The sequence below is a fragment of the Mercurialis annua genome, linkage group LG1-X, assembly GCF_937616625.2.
Source record: "Mercurialis annua linkage group LG1-X, ddMerAnnu1.2, whole genome shotgun sequence".
NCBI classification, from domain to species: Eukaryota; Viridiplantae; Streptophyta; class Magnoliopsida; order Malpighiales; family Euphorbiaceae; genus Mercurialis; species Mercurialis annua.
In genome coordinates, this window is record NC_065570.1 from 69,318,185 (window position 1) to 69,339,114 (window position 20,930).

General features: G+C 34.8%; 2 protein-coding genes across 4 annotated transcripts; one reads left to right on the plus strand and one right to left on the minus strand.

Annotated features, from left to right (window-relative positions):
- Nucleotides 1–3,685: 3,685 nt before the first annotated feature.
- On the minus strand, nucleotides 3,686–14,960 carry LOC126654837 (uncharacterized). Of its 3 annotated transcripts, none has more exons than XM_050348846.2 (16): nucleotides 14,689–14,960; nucleotides 14,554–14,613; nucleotides 14,427–14,481; nucleotides 14,217–14,292; nucleotides 13,944–13,989; nucleotides 13,514–13,624; nucleotides 12,997–13,084; nucleotides 11,875–11,971; nucleotides 11,712–11,772; nucleotides 11,485–11,615; nucleotides 6,713–6,830; nucleotides 5,550–5,673; nucleotides 4,701–4,808; nucleotides 4,533–4,607; nucleotides 4,033–4,141; nucleotides 3,686–3,892 (listed from the first exon to the last, which is right to left on the minus strand). In XM_050348846.2, the coding sequence occupies exons 1-15, from the start codon at nucleotides 14,767–14,769 to the stop codon at nucleotides 4,086–4,088; spliced, it is 1,287 nt and encodes a 428-aa protein (XP_050204803.1). In that variant the 5' UTR covers nucleotides 14,770–14,960; the 3' UTR covers nucleotides 3,686–3,892; nucleotides 4,033–4,085. The 3 variants fall into 3 exon arrangements, with proteins under 3 accessions (XP_050204803.1, XP_050204796.1, XP_050204789.1); XM_050348839.2 differs by having other exon boundaries at nucleotides 3,686–3,889; nucleotides 14,427–14,487; XM_050348832.2 differs by having other exon boundaries at nucleotides 14,427–14,487.
- Nucleotides 14,961–15,868: 908 nt separating this feature from the next.
- Nucleotides 15,869–20,106, plus strand: LOC126654824 (MA3 DOMAIN-CONTAINING TRANSLATION REGULATORY FACTOR 2). Its single transcript, XM_050348819.2, has 4 exons — nucleotides 15,869–16,313; nucleotides 16,825–17,346; nucleotides 17,905–17,996; nucleotides 18,103–20,106. Exons 2-4 carry the CDS (start codon nucleotides 17,058–17,060, stop codon nucleotides 19,921–19,923), a joined length of 2,202 nt encoding a protein of 733 aa, XP_050204776.1. The 5' UTR covers nucleotides 15,869–16,313; nucleotides 16,825–17,057; the 3' UTR covers nucleotides 19,924–20,106.
- The last annotated feature ends 824 nt before the right edge of the window (nucleotides 20,107–20,930 follow it).

Sequence of the window (20,930 nt, forward strand, 5' to 3'; positions counted from 1 at the left end):
ATTTGAGAAAAATTGATATTTCGTGTATAAAAATGATTATTTTTAAGGGCGTACGTGATTAAAACAATAAAACATGCAAAATTGATGAATTTTTATGATATTACACATAATAAAATATCCCATGATAATATCAGCTTTTTATGGAAAAGTGTAGCATGATAGGTTATGATGAGTGTGAGTTGATGCATGAGAAGAATAATTTATGGACTTGAAATTGCTTTATAATTCATATTTTAGTTGGTAATGGTAGGTCATATATCACAATAATCATTTGAATAGAAGAAGATGATTCAATTGAAGCAGCAGGTAGGAGTGGTTATGAGTTGTGGACCTTCAACTGCATGTTACTAATGAATAGGGGTAGGGGTGTGCAAAACCGATCCGAAACCGAAAAACCGAACCGAACCGACAAATTCGATTTGGTTCGATTTGAGATTTCAAAGAAATTTCGGTTGGTTGGTTCGATTTGGTTTTGAGTTAAACAAAATTTCAGACAGATTTCTATGTAAATCGAACCGAAATAACCGACTAAATCGATTGGTTCGGTTCGGTTTGGATTTTTTTCTTTTCCTAAAATTTCGGTTCGGTTCGATTTTATTTTTAAAAAGCCCAAAATTCGGTTCGATTCGGTTTGAACCGAATCCACGCCCCTAAATAGGGGGGACTTTTTGTTTATTTATCTAAGTTATGCTACACATTGAGGAGTCGATTTCAATTCAAGTATTAACATATTCTAATCCCTCAAAAATATTCAACCTTTTCAAATTTTATCATTTATTTTTAAACTTTTTAAAATTCATTAATTTTAGCCTAGTTTTAATAAGCACGTTTTAATTGTAGTCAATTTATTTATTTATTCAAAAAAAATGTCAATTTTTTTTGAATTTTTTCATATATGATTATTTTTTAAAATTGTAGCATAATTTTGATAGGCTGTTTTCAATGAAAAAAATGTTAAAAAAAATACTTGATAATGACTCCATTTTAATTGAGTCGATTTTATATTTGAACAACTTGAATCAACTATTAAATTGAATTCCAATCAAAATATCTAATTCGTCAAACTTATGAAACTAATCGAATTTTAATCAAGCAGATCCCCACTCTTGACTATTTTGTTGAATTCGAACTCTTAAAATAAAACTCTACTAAATTTGAGCTGAATTTCAAATTTAAATTTTAAAATCAAATTAAAATGCTCCTACTGGTTCAACCTGATTATATTCGTACTTGGAACTCAATAGATTTGCTAAAATGATTTCACCATTTGGACCTACAATGATAGTTTTCATTTTTTTTATTTATAAATTTTCAGCTAGCAAATTTATTCTTGTATGTGCCTATCTTAAAAATAGGTGGCTCAAACCTACTTAGGTGTCACAGTAGCCATAAACTTTTTTTTTTCTTTTTTCAAAATAATAGTGGATTGAGATTAAAGCAAATGTTAGTCTATTTGGTAATATATTTTAATTAAAAGAAAAATTATTGGCAAACATGTTTTGAAGGGAAAGAAGGTGGCAGTGTGGAGATAGTAAGCTTTACACTTTGTGCACAACAAAGGGCCACTCATTCTTCATCATTATCTTAAATCTTAATGTGAAAGTGATTGAATATTTGTTTTTCGTTTCCTTCCTTTTCCAGCAACCAAAGTCATATAATTATATACTTCACATAAAATACACTTTTTTAAAAAATCAATTATTTGTAAAGTTTGTTTTTTTTAAACAAATAATCAGAACGTTAATCATTTAGAAAGTAGTAATAACTTTTTTATTTGGTTTAATTTTTAATTTCCAAAAAAAAATTCATTTTTACAACATTGAATGTTAAAGATATTAAAGTTCTTATTATATAGTTACAATAGTAAATTTAAAAATATTTTTAAATGTTTTTATCCAATGACAATTTATTTAGATTTTGCAAGAAATATTATTTTCATAGTTAAAAGGAAGTTGGACTCCTAACTTCCCTGAAAGTAAGATTTATAAAGTAAACTAATTACAATAAAAAAATTATTCAACTTCTCAAAAAGTAAATAAATACTTCTTCAATCGATTTACTTTCAACCAAACGACCTACATAATTTGTTTACTATTAGTGTTTTAAGAATTGGACATGTTTAACTAGAAACAAGAAGCTAATCCTTCTTCTCTAAAAATACAAAAAATTAGTCAACCTCTTTGAACAAAAAAATCCACAAAAAATCACTTAATTCTTTATTTTTTAATTATAATGTGCTCCATTTATATTTTCAATTCATTTATTAATTAATTTTTTATAATTTGAAAATATATACTTATTCTAGAAATATATACTACTACTCATAGTGTCTTAGGCAATTACCCGTACAAGCAACAGAATCAGAAAAAACCGAACCAGTGTTACCTGAAAATCACTTTGATGTCAAAGGCAAGTCTAGATTACCGAAAAATGTCCAATTATAAGGTAATGTGTATATAAAAAATAGATATACAATATAATATGACATGTCTCCTACAAAATTCAAACTTTCGGAGTTTTGGCCACTCTTGGTCATGGATCCGGTGCTAAGTCCATAATTCTCATCACACATTATAATACCACCCACCTGCTTTACACAATAGTGAGGCTAAAGAAAGAAAAAAGTTGGATCATACACTTAAAAAATGGAAATAATTACACCTATATTTAATAGATTTTTTTTTAAAACTATGCTCCTTTTGACCAAAATTATTTGCAAAACCACTTTAGTGAAAATATTTACAAAAATATTTAGGTTCGAGTTTAGTTTTTAGAATTTTGGATTTAGTTTTTAAAATTTAGAGTTTAGGGCTTGTATTTTAGGATTTAAAGTTTAGCTTTTAGATGGTGACGGCCAACGATGGTACGTGATGACCGGTGTTGCCCAGTTACATCGATGGGGGGCAGTGGTAGTGGTGGTCGGAGGCGGTCGATGGCCGAAGACCGGAGGGGAGGGGGGTGATGGCCGCAGCGGTGGTCGATGGTGGTCAACAGTTTCCACCACCGATGGGGTTGGTCGTTGGAGGCTACTTGCCGAAGGTGGTGGTGTATAGATGGTTGACCAGAGGTGGTAGTGGTCGGATTTTAGGGTTAGAAAAGGTTTAAGTTGGTTAAAGGTTGGTTTATGATTAATTTATAGTTAATATTTTTACAATTATTTTTCACTTTTTTAAGTATTTTTGCAAACATAAATTTCCTATACAGAGGCCATGGTACTTCTTCCTATATATGTCTACCTCTTTCATTTTTTTCCCTTTAATATCTTCATAGTGCATATTGCAAATCTAAAAGTAGATGCTCTAGTGGTTTGATTTTTCCTAACGAAAAAAACTCTTATGCAGAAAGAGAGCTTCTAATTTGATTTTCTCAACAATTGAGGCTGATTTAGGATTTTACCGAACAATTTTTCAGATGATTTTGTCATTTCAAAGTGGTTGAACCAGAAATCTAGGTTTCAGTAAAGAATCAAACCAATGGGGCCTCAGGTTTGTGGTCAAACCGGTAGAACCAGCCGCTCTGGTTCAGCTCTTTAAAGTTTAAACACTGGTACACATTACAGTGCAAGTAATGATAAAACCTCTATGGCCTAATATTTGATGGATAAAGCTTTACAAAGAAGCTCAACCCCAACACACACCAAGGCTTTATCCTAAAACTAGCAGATGATTTTTATCAACAACAAAAAAATCGTAAATGAGCAAATAGGGTTGCATTTTTAGCATACACCCATTTGATCGTTTAACACTGGAATAAGAAAAAAAAACACAGTAAATATTCATTTTTGGTTTAACTATCTGGTATTTCAATCACCACATTGACGCCGACTAATCTGAATTCGAGCTGGGCAGTACCAGCTAGGCGGCAGAACTCTCCCCACTAAGTTTTAACGCTGCTGCATATCAGGATCCGAAACATTTAAGTAAGAATTAATCTAAAAGACCGAGGACATATCGACATGAATACATTATTACTCAAATTTTACCTGTAAATAAGTAGTACAAAATACTTATCTATAATAAAACCTGTACTTACAATTACAAATGTATGTAGCTAGATTCTCGATCAGCCGAACTCCAGTTGATAAGTCAGCAAGCTCTTAGCTTCACATTTATTAGTTTAAGGCGGCGCTCTTCATAAGATGCTGGTACAAGTTCAAAGCATTAAGAAACAGAAATCCCGATATCAGATTATGATGGTTCGATACAACAGAAATAAAAACATCCCTCTTTCTTACAAGTTAATCAACCTAATTGGAAACCATCTGAGGGAAAAACATTTTCTTTTTAGAAACACATTTTAGAAGAAAATAATTCTTAAACAGCTTCTGCTTGTTTTGAAAAAAATATTGCATAGATCGGTTGAAATGGCAGAATTGCTATTATAATTTATAACCCAAAAGATATCAGAATTAAGAAAGACTGAAATTGTACCATCAAAAACTTCAATATCAAGAATTCAAAATAATTTCTGAGCGGTGAAACACGCGAAGCATTTTTTAAGAGCATCAATTTATATTTAGGATTAGGACTTACGCTCAGTTGGCTTCAACATGATAGGAACATGGGAGGCTTTCTTTCTGACCATTCCATTGTTTGACAAGCTCCTATCTGGAAAGTCAGAATCATAATCAACATTAATCAAATGAAACTACTTCCTAATTTCTATGAGTCTCAAAAGACACGAGTCACAGAATTACGCACCATTTGAGAAAGGCACACAACAAAATAGGGCCTCGTGAAAAATAGCAGCCTGGAGTTGGTATAGTCGACACTCATTCTCCAAGTGAGTACGCAAAGCTTGCCCCGCATCTGACAAAATTGTACAGCCAGAATTTAAGAATTATTTCGACTGTTGCAATTTGAAATTGACAATTCATTCGACTACTTGTAAGGGATTAAATATGTGAGCTCTTTAACTCTATGTGACTTGTTTGAACTTCAAATAGCTATCATTGGACAAAAAAAGTCCAGTATTGAAATCGATAGAGTTCCAGGGAACTTTAAAATGTAGAGTTTACCACGTCTCCTCCCACCTAATCCCAGTTCTTGTCCCACCGAACTGAAGTGACATGCCAGGATAGAGAATTTCATGACTATTATGATTCAAGGTTTATGCATAAATTGGATGCTATTGAGACTCAAACTTCTACATTTGCTGATGTAAAGCCTAAATTTTTTAACTATTGCACCAAACAGCTTAATTTATTTAAAGTCAATAGTCAATCATCACAAAACAATAATCCATGCTATAACATGTACAATTACAGTGTACTGGTACAACAGTAAAATTTCAAACCTAGAGATAAATTTATCTGATGAAATGGCATACGATAGTCTAACTTTTATCTGCAGGAAAAGGAGATTCGGTAACTTCACATGGTGAAGTAACGTGTTATGTTCTACAACTAAAAAAATAAGAATTCGCAATCAAAGCACTAGACGAACATTTGCGGCTGAAAAAAAAAATTAAGAACAAGAATTAACATTCAAAGTATTTGACAAATGTCAATACATATACGATAATTTATTTACTTCTCATGTTTATAGTACCTGTTGAACAAGTAAACTTAAGGCCTTGAAATTCACAAGAATGAAGTACCAAAGGAACTTCTGGAGCCATGCAATACTGGGGTTTCCTTGGTGTCCTGTCAGTATCCAGTAACACATCTATCACCTGTGCATTGAACGCAAGTTTGTGTCATATCACGGAATCAATAATTTATGAAGTGGAATAATGTAAGATGTTAATCACTCTGAAACCATCTTAACGATGCATCTTGTGGAGTAATAAGCAAACCCCTATTGACATTTTCTACCTCTACTGAAGTGAAAGATTTCAAACCTCAGGAACTTTATTATATACATGAACAAAAGTGGCAAGCAGATGCTACCATCAGGATTATTAGTTAGTTGGGAGGTTCTGGCTCACTTAGAGGATCACCATGATTTGTTTTGTATACCAACAAGCAGGGAATGTTCCCACCATATGTCCCCACCTGAAAATTGTGATGAAAGAGCTATCATGTCGATACTCTGCTCACGGTTGGACTTGGGAGAATTACATGACTACAAGGAGGATATTGGGAAAAGAAATTTAAAGAAGATCGTGAAGATTGTTAACGCTTTAACAAATGTATATAGGATTTCAAGCTTGTAGAATTCATGCATTCATGAATTTCATGGTATTGTTTATCAGTAGCTAGTCATTTTATACTCGTGGTATCTCAGATGTCATTTTTCAGTTATAAAAGGATATCTTAACCAAAATAAGGGAACTCCCGGCTACATGTCATACTTACCGAGACCCAATCATGGGCTAGGCTTGTGTGGATTTAGATTGGTCCCATCCTGGCCTAACTCTTTTATATGCAATCCCAAAACTGGCCTGGGCCCGGTTCAGACCTACTTTTTATTATAAACCCGGACCATATATTTAATTTATATGGGTCCGGATCAGACTTTTTCGGGTCTACATGGAGTATTAGCTAAAGAATTAAAGTCCAAAACTGCTCGTAAAAATACGGGCCTAATGTGGGATTTACCCGGACTAGGTAGAAAGATTAAGTGTTTCAAATCCAACCAAGTTGGAGGGCTTGGGCGGGTCTGAGCTGATACCTAGGCCCATGCACATGTTTACACGAGCCTAGTTCATTCCTTAAATAGTTAAATTAATCAAAATAAATAACACAGGCAGAAGAGCATATGGTACGCACATCAGGGGATTCGAGACCTTGCCCGACCATAAATAGTACAGCAACCATACACCGGACTTGGTGCCACAGGAAAGCACTACCTCTAATATTTATTGCATAAAGTTGATTGCCTTCTGACCTGTATATAGAATAATAATTGAAGTTGCATTTATGTAAACAAGCTAACTGATAACAATATAGATGGTATTACCGCAAATCACCTAAGAGACCAATTTTACTAAAGGGCAACACTGATTACCTAGCATTGATAAGCATAAATATCAAGATGAGTCTCCATATAAACATACATAGAAATGCTATTTCTATCCCACATTGCTAGTTTACAAAGAAACCAACAAAACATGTGTCTATATAAGCCAAGACAACACATCAATAGGGGGGTAAGCTTTCCACCTCTTTCACATAATACTTTTAATATACTCTTTTAAAGACAAATACTGACTTGCTCGTCGGAGTGAACGTCCGGAGACCCTCTCCGGCGTTCTTCTGACTTGTTTGTTCTTAATCTCAGGCGGACCTACGTCACTTGAACTCAAGAATGAAGCTTAAATCCGGTCACTCGAAGTCGTTGATAATTTCACAATTATCACTTGGCGCCGTCTGTGGGAAACACCATCTCTATTCATTATGTCATCCTCGAAGGCAATTGTTCGACGAAGATAGAAGAAGTAGTTTGACAAATCCCTTCCAAAAAAATCAGAAATAGGCCATAGCCTTTCAAGCTTTGCTGAGTCTGGCTATTGTCTCTCATAATTGGCCGAGATAAACCATGACCTTTTCTGCTTTCCCAGTGTAAATATTTTTCAAATGAAAAAACCGAGCATAAGCTATTACTTTAAAAAAAAAAAACGAGCAGAGCATAAACCGAGCAGAACTGAGCAATTGCTCACCAAAATTTCCATAAGCCATAGCTTATGGCCGAGTTGAGCCATTACTCACCAAAATTTCCACAAGCCATAGCTTATGGCCGAGATGAGCCATTGCTCACGAAAATTTTCATAAGCCATAGCTTATGGCCGAGTTGAGCCATTGCTCATCAAAATTTCCATAAGCCATAACTTATGGCCGAGTTGAGCAATTGCTCACCAAAATTTCCATAAGCCATAGCTTATGGCCGAGATGAGCAATTGCTCACCAAAAATTTCCATAAGCCATAGCTTATGGCCGAGTTGAGCCATTGCTCATCAAAAATTTCCATAAGCCATAGCTTATGGCCGAGTTGAGCAATTGCTCACCAAAATTTCCATAAGCCATAGCTTATGGCCGAGATGAGCCATTGCTCACCAAAATTTCCATAAGCCATAGCTTATGGCCGAGTTGAGCCATTGCTCATCAAAAATTTCCATAAGCCATAGCTTATGGCCGAGTTGAGCCATTGCTCATCAAAATTTCCATAAGCCATAGCTTATGGCCGAGTTGAGCAATTGCTCACCAAAATTTCCATAAGCCATAGCTTATGGCAGAGATGAGCAATTGCTCACCAAAATTTCCATAAGCCATAGCTTATGGCCGAGATGAGCCATTGCTCACCAAAATTTCCATAAGCCATAGTTTATGGCCAAGTTGAGCCATTGCTCACCAAAATTTCCATAAGCTCTTACTTATGGCCGAGTTGAGCCATTGCTCATCAAAAATTTCATAAGCCATAGCTTATGGCCGAGTTGAGCAATTGCTCACCAAAATTTCCATAAGCCATAGCTTATGGCCGAGATGAGCCATTGCTCATGAAAATTTCCATAAGCCATAGCTTATGGCCGAGTTGAGCCATTGCTCACCAAAATTTCCATAAGCCATAGCTTATGGCCGAGTTGAGCCATTGCTCACCAAAATTTCCATAAGCCATAGCTTATGGCCGAGATGAGCAAATGCTCACGAAAATTTCCATAAGCCATAGCTTATGGCCGAGTTGAGCCATTGCTCAACAAAATTTCCATAAGCCATAGCTTATGGCCGAGTTGAGCCATTGCTCAACAAAATTTCCATAAGCCATAGCTTATGGCCGAGTTGAGCCATTGCACAACAAAATTTCCATAAGCCATAGCTTATGGCCGAGTTGAGCCATTGCTCACCAAAATTTCCATAAGCCATAGCTTATGGCCGAGTTGAGCAATTGCTCACCAAAATTTCCATAAGCCATAGCTTATGGCCGAGATGAGCCATTGCTCACCAAAATTTCCATAAGCCATAGCTTATGGCCGAGATGAGCCATTGCTCACCAAAATTTCCATAAGCCATAGCTTATGGCCGAGTTGAGCCATTGCTCATCAAAAATTTCCATAAGCCATAGCTTATGGCCGAGTTGAGCAATTGCTCACCAAAATTTCCATAAGCCATAGCTTATGGCCGAGTTGAGCAATTGCTCACCAAAATTTCCATAAGCCATAGCTTATGGCAGAGATGAGCCATTGCTCACCAAAATTTCCATAAGCCATATCTTATGGCCGAGATGAGCCATTGCTCACCAAAATTTCCATAAGCCATAGCTTATGGCCGAGTTGAGCCATTGCTCACCAAAATTTCCATAAGCTCTTACTTATGGCCGAGTTGAGCAATTGCTCACCAAATTAACCTCCATAAGCCATCGCTTATGGCCGACCTGAGCGCTTGCTCAGGAAAAGCTCCATAAGCCATCGCTTATGGCCGACCTGAGCGCTTGCTCAGGAAAACCTCCATAAGCCATCGCATATGGCCGACCTGAGCGCTTGCTCAGGAAAACCTCCATAAGTCATCGCTTATGGCCGACCTGAGCGCTTGCTCAGGAAAAATTCCCATAAGCCATCGCTTATGGCCGACCTGAGCGCTTGCTCAGGAAAACCTCCCAAAGCCATCGCTTATGGCCGACCTGAGCGCTTGCTCAGGAAAACCTCCAAAACCTCCATAAGCCATCGCTTATGGCCGGCCAGAGCGCTTGCTCAGGAAAACCTCCATAAGCCATCGCTTATGGCCGACCTGAGCGCTTGCTCAGGAAAACCTCCAAAACCTCCATAAGCCATCGCTTATGGCCGACCAGAGCGCTTGCTCAGGAAAACCTCCATAAGCCATCGCTTATGGCCGACCTGAGCACTTGCTCAGGAAAAATTCCCATAAACCATCTCTTATGGCCGACCTGAGCGCTTGCTCAGGAAAACTTCCATAAGCCATCGCTTATGGCCGACCAGAGCGCTTGCTCAGGAAAACTTCCATAAGCTCTTTCTTATGGCCGACCTGAGCGCTTGCTCAGGAAAACTCCCATAAGCCATCGCTTATGGCCGACCTGAGCATTTGCTCAGGTAAACTTCCATAAACTCTCGCCTATGGCCGACCTGAGCACTTGCTTAGGAACATTTCCATAAGTCATCGCTAATGGCCGAGCTGAGCTATTCCATATAGCCTAGTTAAGCCATAGAACTTACAGTTATTTACCTAAGTTGTTGCTTATCTCCTAGTTGAGCCATATACTTCGGACATAAATATCCGACATACTCGAGGGGGGACTTGTGATAACAATATAGATGGTATTACCGCAAATCACCTAAGAGACCAATTTTACTAAAGGGCAACACTGATTACCTAGCATTGATAAGCATAAATACCAAGATGAGTCTCCATATAAACATACATAGAAATGCTATTTCTATCCCACATTGCTAGTTTACAAAGAAACCAACAAAACATGTGTCTATATAAGCCAAGACAACACATCAATAGGGGGGTAAGCTTTCCACCTCTTTCACATAATACTTTTAATATACTCTTTTAAAGACAAATACTGACTTGCTCGTCGGAGTGAACGTCCGGAGACCCTCTCCGGCGTTCTTCTGACTTGTTTGTTCTTAATCTCAGGCGGACCTACGTCACTTGAACTCAAGAATGAAGCTTAAATCCGGTCACTCGAAGTCGTTGATAATTTCACAATTATCACTTCGTTGATAATTTCACAATTATCACTAACTCCAGTTATAAATTAAAAACAAAAAGGAAAAAAAATGTTCTCATAATGCATGGGAACTCAATGAAGTTGGTCTTTTATTAAGTTCTACTCATTGCAGACTTGAATATCTCTTTATCCATCCAATAAAATCATAACTACTGCCACCACCATATAGCACCAGTTAGTTAATCCTGACTCTGAGACACATTCAGGTTGTTTATGTTCATAGATGAGTATGCTTCCCTTTTTTGTTTTTATGTTTTGCTTAATGTTTGAACATCTTCTTCCAACTCCTAGCTTCTATATGCCAATAGCTAACTTGAAGATATTGTTGAGTTATGGCTCATATTGTTCCTATTTGGATTAGGATATATTGTTCCTATTTAGATTAGGATACTGAATCCTTTGTTTAGCATTGTTTTCCTTTTAGGATTTATAGTCTAGTTCCTTATTGGATTAGGACTTAAATTGTGTCTTAAGGGTTCACTATAAATAGAGGTGATGACCCTATTGTAAACTCACAACAAACATATAGAATAAATTCTCTCTCTGCCGTGGAGTAGATCGCATTGATCGAACCACGTAAAAAATCTTGTGTGATTCTTTTCTCTTCTCTTATTTATTTTCTGCTGCGCTAACAGATATATTACAACCAAGAAACCGGTTCATAGTTTGACGATCGATCTTAATTAAATGTGATTAATATTTTGGGGAAAAAGCAACATATTCTTTTGTAAACACGGCTATAAAGCCTCATATTTATGAGAGGTGTGATCAGGCCTAATATCAGTCATACAAGGTTCACTTACACCCAATGAAAAAGGGAAAGAAAATCATTTAGCGCATAAACTCATTCTGTTACCTTATACAGCAAGGGGAAATTTCAAATGAGGTAACTTTTCGCCTATAATTGTGCACATTTATTGCATCCATCTTACAAAAGTTTCTGAAGTCATGCTCTCCAATAAACTTCTTACCAGCACTCTCCATAGCCTGAAACACGTATGAGAAATAAGTTATGGATTATGTTGCTACACAGGGAGCAGTGCAGAAACAGGTTTCTTAAATGTCAAGAGAAGAGATTTGTACCAAGAGATTCAAATTGTCACTCCAAAAGAAATACTTATATTCCCTACTTAGACAGCTAAACCTGCATAATAATCAAAACATCCAATTATGGTAAAAAAACAAGAAGCAAAGTTAAAGAATTAAAAAACTGGCAAGTAAAAGTCTAATAAGTGACACGGCAAACCTTGCACTAAAATCATGAGGAACAGGACACCAACCAATAATCCGAATATCATTTGGAAGGACTCGATTTAATACTCTTACATAATCAATTTCTTCATCTGAAAAAAAAGTAAAGTATTATAAAAAAGGACAGTAATTGTGAAACTTAAGGGAATTGATTTAATTAAATGATGCTTCAATTGAAAAAAACACTCATAAAACTTGATCAACACTAACAGTTTCAAACATGGCTCTACAGTCAATTTGACCTTTAGGTCCCCATCTCCTCAAGATACAAATTCATGTTTGTTTAGCCCCCAAAAGACTAAAAACTTGGAGCCTAGGACAGTAATAAAGTTGAAGTAAGCACAAGCTTCTTCAAAATATAATTTGAGCTTCATTCCAGCTTGAGCTTTAAACCTTTAGTTTTTCCAAATGTGCTCAAGTTTGTTCACAAGTTCTACTAGCCAAGGAACGGTCACTATTTTAAGTGTCATGTTAAATTATGTTTATTACAAAATTAGACTAGATGAAAACTGCATATAAAATATCTCTTTTAATAACATTAATATAGCAGTCAAGCTTCATTCTATTTCCAGTTGCCCACAAATGCTCAAGCTTCATTGAGAATGCATATGTTAAAAGTATATTCACTCACGTAAGTGAGGCTAATTCTAACTTGAGTTGTTAAAGTCCGATGAAGCCAAATGAGATTATAATGGGCTAAACTCCAGCGTAGCACAAGAAGCTTGACTCATAAAACCTATGGAAATGCTAAAGCATTTTTGTATAAATCCATTTTTGAAGTGGTAACTACATTTAGTTAATATATCCTAACAAGGTTTTGCTAAACAAAAATGAATTCTTCTTTTGCTGTATATCAACTGAGTAATAAAAACTTCAAAACCAAACATGTAGCAATTATCACTAATCAAATTCAAAAAGTGTTTGCATTCATCTGCAGTCTCATATTTTCTTCCTTTTACAACCTATTTTAAGTGCATAAAGATTTCTAATTCAAGAAAGACTAAGTATCAGTAAATGAAAAGGAAAGAGAAACGCACAGTAACATGAGACACATTACAGATGACAAAAGCCTAGAAAATATCTATAGAAGTTCCTAACGAAGGATAATGATGCTGACCATTATGTTCTTCATAAGCGGTTTCCCCTAGAACTTTGTTGATGGCGCCAACGCCTTTGACTTTGGATCGTAAAAACAAAGCAATGACCTGCATTAAGCATTTTCCATGTTGTTAACTTTGAAACTTTTTTTCCATTTATCATATGTTATAAATCATAATCACCATCTAGATATGCCAAGTTCAAGTTGATGGGAAAAAAACGTATTTGTACAAAAGAAGGATATCATATCAATAAATGTTAATAGCACAGAACCATGATTAAAAGAAATAGGTGAGAGCTGTTTGTATCTTTCCCTGAACAATCCTGGTCCAGTAGCTCAGTTAAGCCAAGAAAATAGCAAAGCATATCCATATGGAGATTTTTATATAGTCTAACATCCTGGACAATGGCATGGAGCACCTCATATAATGTGTATGAACACCTTATTTCTTTCAGACTGTTATTATTCTAATTTCAAAAGGAAAAAAGAAAAAAAAAAGAATTACGGAACAAACCTAACTCGGAATCATCCTTACTTGCCCAACAGCAGAAACTCCTTTGTCTGTTCTACCACATCGTGAATACTGTATCTCCTTCTTGTCCCCAACTAAAAGTCTGGTCCTTTCAAGAGCTTTAAAAATCTCAGACTGCAAAAAAGCTCAAACCGTACAATATAGCATTCAGTAAAAGTTGCTTGACAACGCTTGACAACCTCATCATTTACCAATTCAACTGCTAATGAAGTAAACTCTGGAATTGAGGCACCCTTAAAACTTAAAAGGAACTAAAACAAAAAGGAGGATGAAAAAAAGAGAAGAAATGAATGAATAAACATAAAAGAGGATTATGCAACCACGGTTATCCACCATATGTTTCTACTTTTTCTTTACATACACTCGAACTAATGAATTTTTCTTTTTACAAGGTCTAATAATTGAAAAATGAAAAGATAATAAAATATGACACCTCAACAGTTGGATCCATTTGTCCTTCCGAAGAAAAGCCATAAAACCTGTAATACAACACATAATGTTACAAAAAGCTCTGATTCTTTCATTGTTAATTAAATTTGTTAAACATAATGATACCAATAAAACATTAAATTAACAGACTTTCTAAGCAATAATGCAGATTAAAGGCACAAAATAGACAATACTCTACAACCATAACAAGCCAAAGTAATTTCTAACACTGGAAAAAAGAGAAGTACTTAAGACTAAAAATAAATAGCCAAAGTACCTTTGACCAAAATACATGAGTTTGAGCGCAACATATCTCTTGAACTGGTGATTATACATGGTAATTGTACCATCACCTACACCCAAAGCACAACCACATTTGCAAAAGCGTAATTCACAGAATAAAATTGCATAAAATATTATATGTTATTCTCAGCTCATTTTACTTATTTTTGTTATTAACACTAAATTAAACAGAATAAAAGGTAACCTGGATTTTTCTGTTTGTTTTTCTTTTTGGTAGATGCATCAAGCTTCTGCTCTGCCTGCAACTACAAGCTTCAAAATTATGACTAAAATTATTGAAGTCAGAAACTAAATAATAAGAAAATTGTAACCTGAATGCAGCGGCAATTTGAGAGTTGAGAGGATAACTTAGAATTTTGAGCTTCCAGTTCCTGCATCCATTAAAATTAGTAAAAGAGAGAGTGGTTTTGGAAGGTAAGCAAATGTGTTAGGTTAGCTATAGACACCTTTACTCTGTTTTGGAGGGAAATCAGTTGAGATTTTAAACTGACTATAAGTGTCGTTTCGTCTTCTGCTTGTGTTGACATGATCGATTAATTTCGCCTTCAGGAGGTTGCCGTTTTGAGTTTTGGTGAAGAAGAAGACAGCGACTCTGCTCACTCTAGCGTCTAGTCTTGCGCACCGGAAATTGCTACTTAACTGATACTTCGAACGACACCGTATACCGACGTCTTTTATTAATCTTCATTTTTAGGGTCCCTTAACTTTATGTTTTTTATTAATCTGGTACCTTAACTTTCATTTGGTCTTAAACTTCATACGACACCGTATACCGACGTATATTTTTGTTGTTCTTTTTTCTAATTATACTAGTTTATTAATCTATATTGGTCGATACATTTTAACCCGCTAGATAAAAAAATGAGAAAGAAGAGTGTACTAGTTTTAAAACAAGGCTATCTTTTATAAAAATAACTCTCAAATAAAAAATAAATTATTTTAATCTATAATTATAATGTTTTAGTTTTCTATTTTATCATAGTTTGTACGTTTGAATACCGTTGTTCCACTTTTTCTTTTCAAAATATTTATCCATCTAAATAAATTATTTTTTACAATATCTTTATTGTCATATTTCGATGATGTAAATTAAGAAAAATAAAAATAAATTTGTACAATTTATAAAGATTTAGAATGTTAATTATGTTTTTTAAGTTGTATGAAAATTATCAAGTAGACAATTATATTGAGACTAGAGAAATCATATTAATGTTGAATTTTTGTATTTAACCACATAATTTATTGATCTTTTTTTTTGAAATTGGACTTTACAAATAATTTCTTATTAGAAATAAATCAAATCGTCATTCAGATAAATCGGAAACAATTACATCAATAAGATATTCAAAAAAGTTTAAAAATCGATCTCGATAGCCTGACAGAAAATTGGCAGTTTACAGCATGCACAACTTTATTCGCAGATGGCCTCACATGTGTCAAAAAAAAGTTAACGGCTTCGACAATGATAGACAGTCTTCGAAAAACACATCGCCCTCCGGGCTTTCGGAGATTCAAAATGACATCCATAGCGTCCGATTTGATATAATTTAGTTTTTGCAGCTAACATGAAAAATTAGAAATTACAATATTTACGTCATTTTTTTGAGGAAACCAACTTCAATTAAGAGAAATAGACAGGAATTTTGTTTGCCACAAGATAGCGTTTATTTAGCAAATTTTAAAAAGAAACTTATAGCGGAAGTCTTTGGGGATTTCCATGTATGTGTAACTGAATAAATTAATGAAAAAGAAGAGTCAGTTAGAAGAAAAACGAGTTTCGCGGGCAATTATTTGTTTCCATTTCACAAGGCAAAACAGAAGGCCGTGAGCAAATTCTTCTCTCAAGATCCGTGTTCAATGCAATACATTTTTTTCTTTTTTTAACTCTAATTAACTCGCCTTTTTGCTTTCTTTTCCTTTCATTTCGCTATAATCTTTAATTTTTCTCTGTTTTTTGGGTTCTTGTTTGTACTCATTTGCAAGTCACAATCCACTCAAAATTATTGTGTCGTATTTTGATCGTCACTGTGCTTTTCGGCTTTGGCGAACTTCCCGGTCTCATTCTGATAATGTAAGAATTCTTAATTTTGGTTATTTAATAAGTTTTGATTATATAATACCCCAGAAATCGGTGCAGGTTGTTCTAATTAATTGGCTTGATTCCAATTAAAATGTATAGTTATTTATACTTTAATCTTTATCTACGAGTGTTTCACATTGTGGGTGATTGTTATATATGCTATTGTTATTGTATTGTCTTACTTTAGAATTTCTTGCCTAGAACGTGTTCATCATCGAACCCTTGTTTGCATAAGGTGAATTACATAACTATTTGTTTGCATAAGGTGAATTACATAACTATGGCCTATGGGTTGTGGAACCCTTGTTTCGCCATTTTTCGTTTCTACATTTCGCTCGTTCGGCTTTTGCATTTTCGTGCTAGATAGATATGGATGGGGGATGGAATTATGGGGTTGATTGGTTATAGTTAGAACCTCATAATTGATACTTGATAGGATCTAAACTTTAAACTATGTGATGCATGAAGTTCTAATAATCATCTTTTTTTCGTTGTTGTATAGGTACTAGAGCAAGTGTATCAGTATTGTTGAGGATTTACTACTTTTACTGTTACAAATTGTTCAATGATCACCCTAACCAGATTCAAAATTCCATTGCATTAATGAAATGTGATGAGTGATTTTTGATTTAATTGGTGAGTGATGAATAACGTGTCTACGAAGAACCAATGCTTGGCAAATTTGGGTGTTTGAACAAGTGAGAATTAGTTTGTAGAGTTCAGAATTCGAGGGTGATGGATTCTGTATCAAATGCATCACCAAAGTCTTCTCCAATGCGGATTGCAGTGAATACAAGATCTGCAAACTCTTCGAGATCACCAAAATCTCCCAAGTCTCCAAGGTCATATCCAATGCCGATCCCAGTGAATACAATATCTGCAAACTCTCCAAGATCACCAAAATCTCCTATTTCTCCAAAGTCACCTGGGAAATCTTTTACAGGCAAAGGGAGTCCAAGCAAGGGGAGCCTACTTAAAAATGAGAGACATTCACATTCTCCAAAAGATGGCCGTCCTAAAAAAGGCAACATTATTCTCTTTAAAATCTTGAATTATAGTTTGTGCTATTTATCTCTCATAATATATATTGATTTCTTTAATCAGTATATGTTGCACGTAAATTTGTCAAGATCTATATTTTGACATTTCATTTTTCGTTTTGGAAAACGCTTCTGAAATTCCGAAAATTTGTATTTATAACCTATTTTTATTAAAAATATCATTTTTGTGTTTTTCATTTTAGATTTTCCTGTTGCAGCATTTACGGTTCCATGCGATTGATCTCATTTGTTCCAAAAAATAGAAACCAAATTTATTTGAGCATCCCAAAATATAGATTTTTGTGATCAAAATACTTGTGTTAAGAAAGTTATTGTGATTATAGAAACTTTTTTATATCTGTTTAAGACTAAGGAGAATATCAAAGTAAGACTCGTGGACAAATTTAATTAGTGTTTTATACTTATTTCATGCGTTTAGTTTGTAATGAGAGTCAATAATAATGTTGGTCAAGAGAAGAATATGCACGCATTTGCTCTTATCAGTTAGCTAGAAGTTATGGTGATTTTGTTTTTGATTGCAGGTGGCTCAGGTGGTAAAGGGACATGGGGAGGACTGCTTGATACCGATAATAACAATTTTGTTGATCCAAATGACCCAAATTATGACAGTGAGGTACTTTTATTAGCATATGTCACCTTGAGTTCCATTCACAATACACAAAATTGTTGGGAGGGTACATATTCCTATACTACATTAAAATCATTTCTATTGGTTGCAGGAATGTGATGACAAAACCGTGAGAAACTTGACCATAGATTTTGACGAGTACAGGAAAAAGGTTATGATAATAGTGGAGGAATATTTTGCAACCGATGATGTTGTTTCAACTTTCAATGAATTGAAAGAACTTGGAAAGCCTAGTTATAACTACTATTTTGTGAAAAAACTCGTCTCTATGGCTATGGATAGGCATGACAAAGAGAAGGAAATGGCTGCTGTTCTTTTATCTGCTCTTTATTCAAACATTTTTGATCCATCACAAGTTTATGAAGGGTTTACCAAATTAGTGGAGTCTGCAGATGATTTAATTGTAGATATACCTGATGCTGTCGATATTCTTGCGTTGTTCATAGCTCGGGCTGTGGTTGATGACATACTTCCACCTGCATTTTTAAAGAATGAGATGGCTTCTTTACCAGAAGATTCTAAGGGTCTTGACGTTCTTAAAAGAGCTGAGAAAGGCTATCTAGCAGCCCCTCTTCATGCAGAAGTTATCGAGCGACGATGGGGTGGAAGCAAGAATAAAACAGTTGAGGATGTGAAGACTAAGATTAACAACTTGCTAGTAGAATATGTAGGGAGTGGCGACAAAAAAGAGGCTTGCAGATGCATCAAGGATTTAAAAGTTCCGTTTTTCCATCATGAAGTGATTAAAAGAGCTCTTATAATGGCCATGGAAAGGACACAAGCTGAAGGTCGGCTTCTAGATCTGCTAAAAGATGCTGCTGAACAAGGATTAATCAATACGAGCCAAATAACGAAAGGATTTACCCGGATTATCGATGCTGTGGATGATTTGACACTTGACATCCCAAATGCTCGAGAGATACTGCAGTCTTTAATTTCGAAAGCTGCATCGGAGGGTTGGTTGTGTGCTTCATCATTGAGGCCTGTCTCAATAGGACCAGCTAAACCACCTTTAGAAGATAATGCTACTAAAATTTTCAAGACAAAAGCTCAATCCATTATACAAGAATATTTCTTGTCTGGTGATATTTCAGAGGTTAGTAGCTGTCTTGAATCCGAAAACAGTAATAGCTCTGCTGAATTGAATGCTATCTTTGTCAAAAGATTAATAACACTTGCAATGGATCGAAAAAATAGGGAAAAGGAAATGGCTTCTGTTTTGCTGTCATCTTTATGTTTCCCAGTAGATGATGTTGTAAAAGGATTCATTATGTTGATAGAATCCGCAGATGACACAGCTTTAGATAATCCGGTTGTTGTTGAGGATCTCGCTATGTTTTTATCCAGAGCAGTGGTGGATGAAGTATTAGCTCCGCAACAACTAGGGGAAATCGAAAGCCAGTTTTTGGGGGTAGAGTCAATAGGAAGCAAAGTCCTTCAAATGGCTAAGTCGTTACTAAAGGCTCGACTTTCCGGTGAGCGAATCCTGAGATGTTGGGGTGGTTCAGGAAGAAGCAAACCTGGATGGGCCGTCGAGGACGTCAAGGATAAAATTGGGAGGTTACTAGAAGAGTACGAATCCGGAGGGGATATAAGAGAAGCGTGTCGCTGCATAAAAGAATTAGGCATGTCGTTTTTTCATCACGAGGTAGTTAAGAAAGCAATGGTGATAATCATTGAGAAGAAGAGTGAAAGAATGTGGTCATTACTTGATCAGAGTTTCAGTTCGGGACTTATAACCTCATATCAGATGATGAAAGGTTTTGAAAGAGTTGCAGAATCTCTTGAGGATTTGTCTTTGGATGTGCCTGATGCTCACAGACAATTTATACATTTTGTTGACAGAGCTAAGGTTGCAGGCTGGTTGGATTCTTCATTTTCTTATCACATATCAGGAAATGGAATCTGTTAATAATACATGTAAGCTCATAATTTGTTCGATATCCCGTCGAAAGTCCGACAGATCTACGGGCGGTTAAAACTATTTTGACATATAGTAATATTTTTTTATTCATAAAACTCGTATATGAGATTTTACTTGTAGAACAAAATTGTAAGGTGATTTTTTGTTTAATTAATAAGTGATTCAATGAAAGGTAGCTTTTAATGGTTATATGTTTATTTTTTTATTGAAAATTGCAGGTTTTGTTCTTGATTTTATGCTTTATATTCAGAATTTCTTGATGGAACCAAGGAAAATACAAGGTGGATTTGATTTGGTTTCCTTCATTATGTTCTGTAATTTCCATCTTTAAGTTGTTGCTATCATGAATGGTTTTCGCATCGAGTTAACACTGTTTCATATGATCTAATTGAGTTATTTTTATAATTTTGAGGATATATTTGAGATAAAAAAATTTGGATTATTTCATATTAAATTTCAATGTTCCATTTTTATAGTAATTTAATGCTATTTTTTAAAATGTTGTATTGTACACCCTATTTTTTTCAATTTATGAGATCGTGTAGCACTTTTCCATTTTTTGACGTTGTTTTATACATAATGGTGCCCATTTTCTTTTACACATTTTATAGCTTTATGTTTGGTAAAAATCAATCATAGAATAATATAAAAGCTCGAAAATTGGAATATGCTATACACCATCTTAAAAAATGAGATTGTTATAAAAGCGAACGTTGAGATCTAATTTGTCAATAACTGTAATAATTAATTTAAAATGATTTATTTTTATTTTGAAACAAATATTAAGAATATATTTACATTTTCTACTTGATGATAAATATAGCAAAAACACTTCATTCAATCAATATTTTTCATTTCAAAAACTTGACGTTTCAGACACGGAATTTTCTCTTTAACATAGAAAGTCTTAAAATTATATCATTTCCGTGTCCAAGTGTCTCTAAAGCAATTATAAGAAAGGTTCGTTATCTTAAAAATACCAACATTTACGTTTG

What these genes read in the sequence shown, in the direction of transcription:
- LOC126654837 (XM_050348839.2), bottom strand. Translation starts at nt 14,769, where the DNA reads ATGTCAACACAAGCAGAAGACGAAACGACACTTATAGTCAGTTTAAAA. An exon ending in AAGGTCTCGAATCCCCTGAT is followed by an intron (nt 5,674 to 6,712) that starts GTGCGTACCATA and finishes TTCAATGCACAG; the next exon opens with GTGATAGATGTGTTACTGGA. An exon ending in CATGTTGAAGCCAACTGAGC is followed by an intron (nt 4,142 to 4,532) that starts GTAAGTCCTAAT and finishes AACTTGTACCAG; the next exon opens with CATCTTATGAAGAGCGCCGC.
- LOC126654824 (XM_050348819.2), top strand. Translation starts at nt 17,058, where the DNA reads ATGGATTCTGTATCAAATGCATCACCAAAGTCTTCTCCAATGCGGATT. An exon ending in AGATGGCCGTCCTAAAAAAG is followed by an intron (nt 17,347 to 17,904) that starts GCAACATTATTC and finishes TTTTGATTGCAG; the next exon opens with GTGGCTCAGGTGGTAAAGGG. An exon ending in ACCCAAATTATGACAGTGAG is followed by an intron (nt 17,997 to 18,102) that starts GTACTTTTATTA and finishes TATTGGTTGCAG; the next exon opens with GAATGTGATGACAAAACCGT.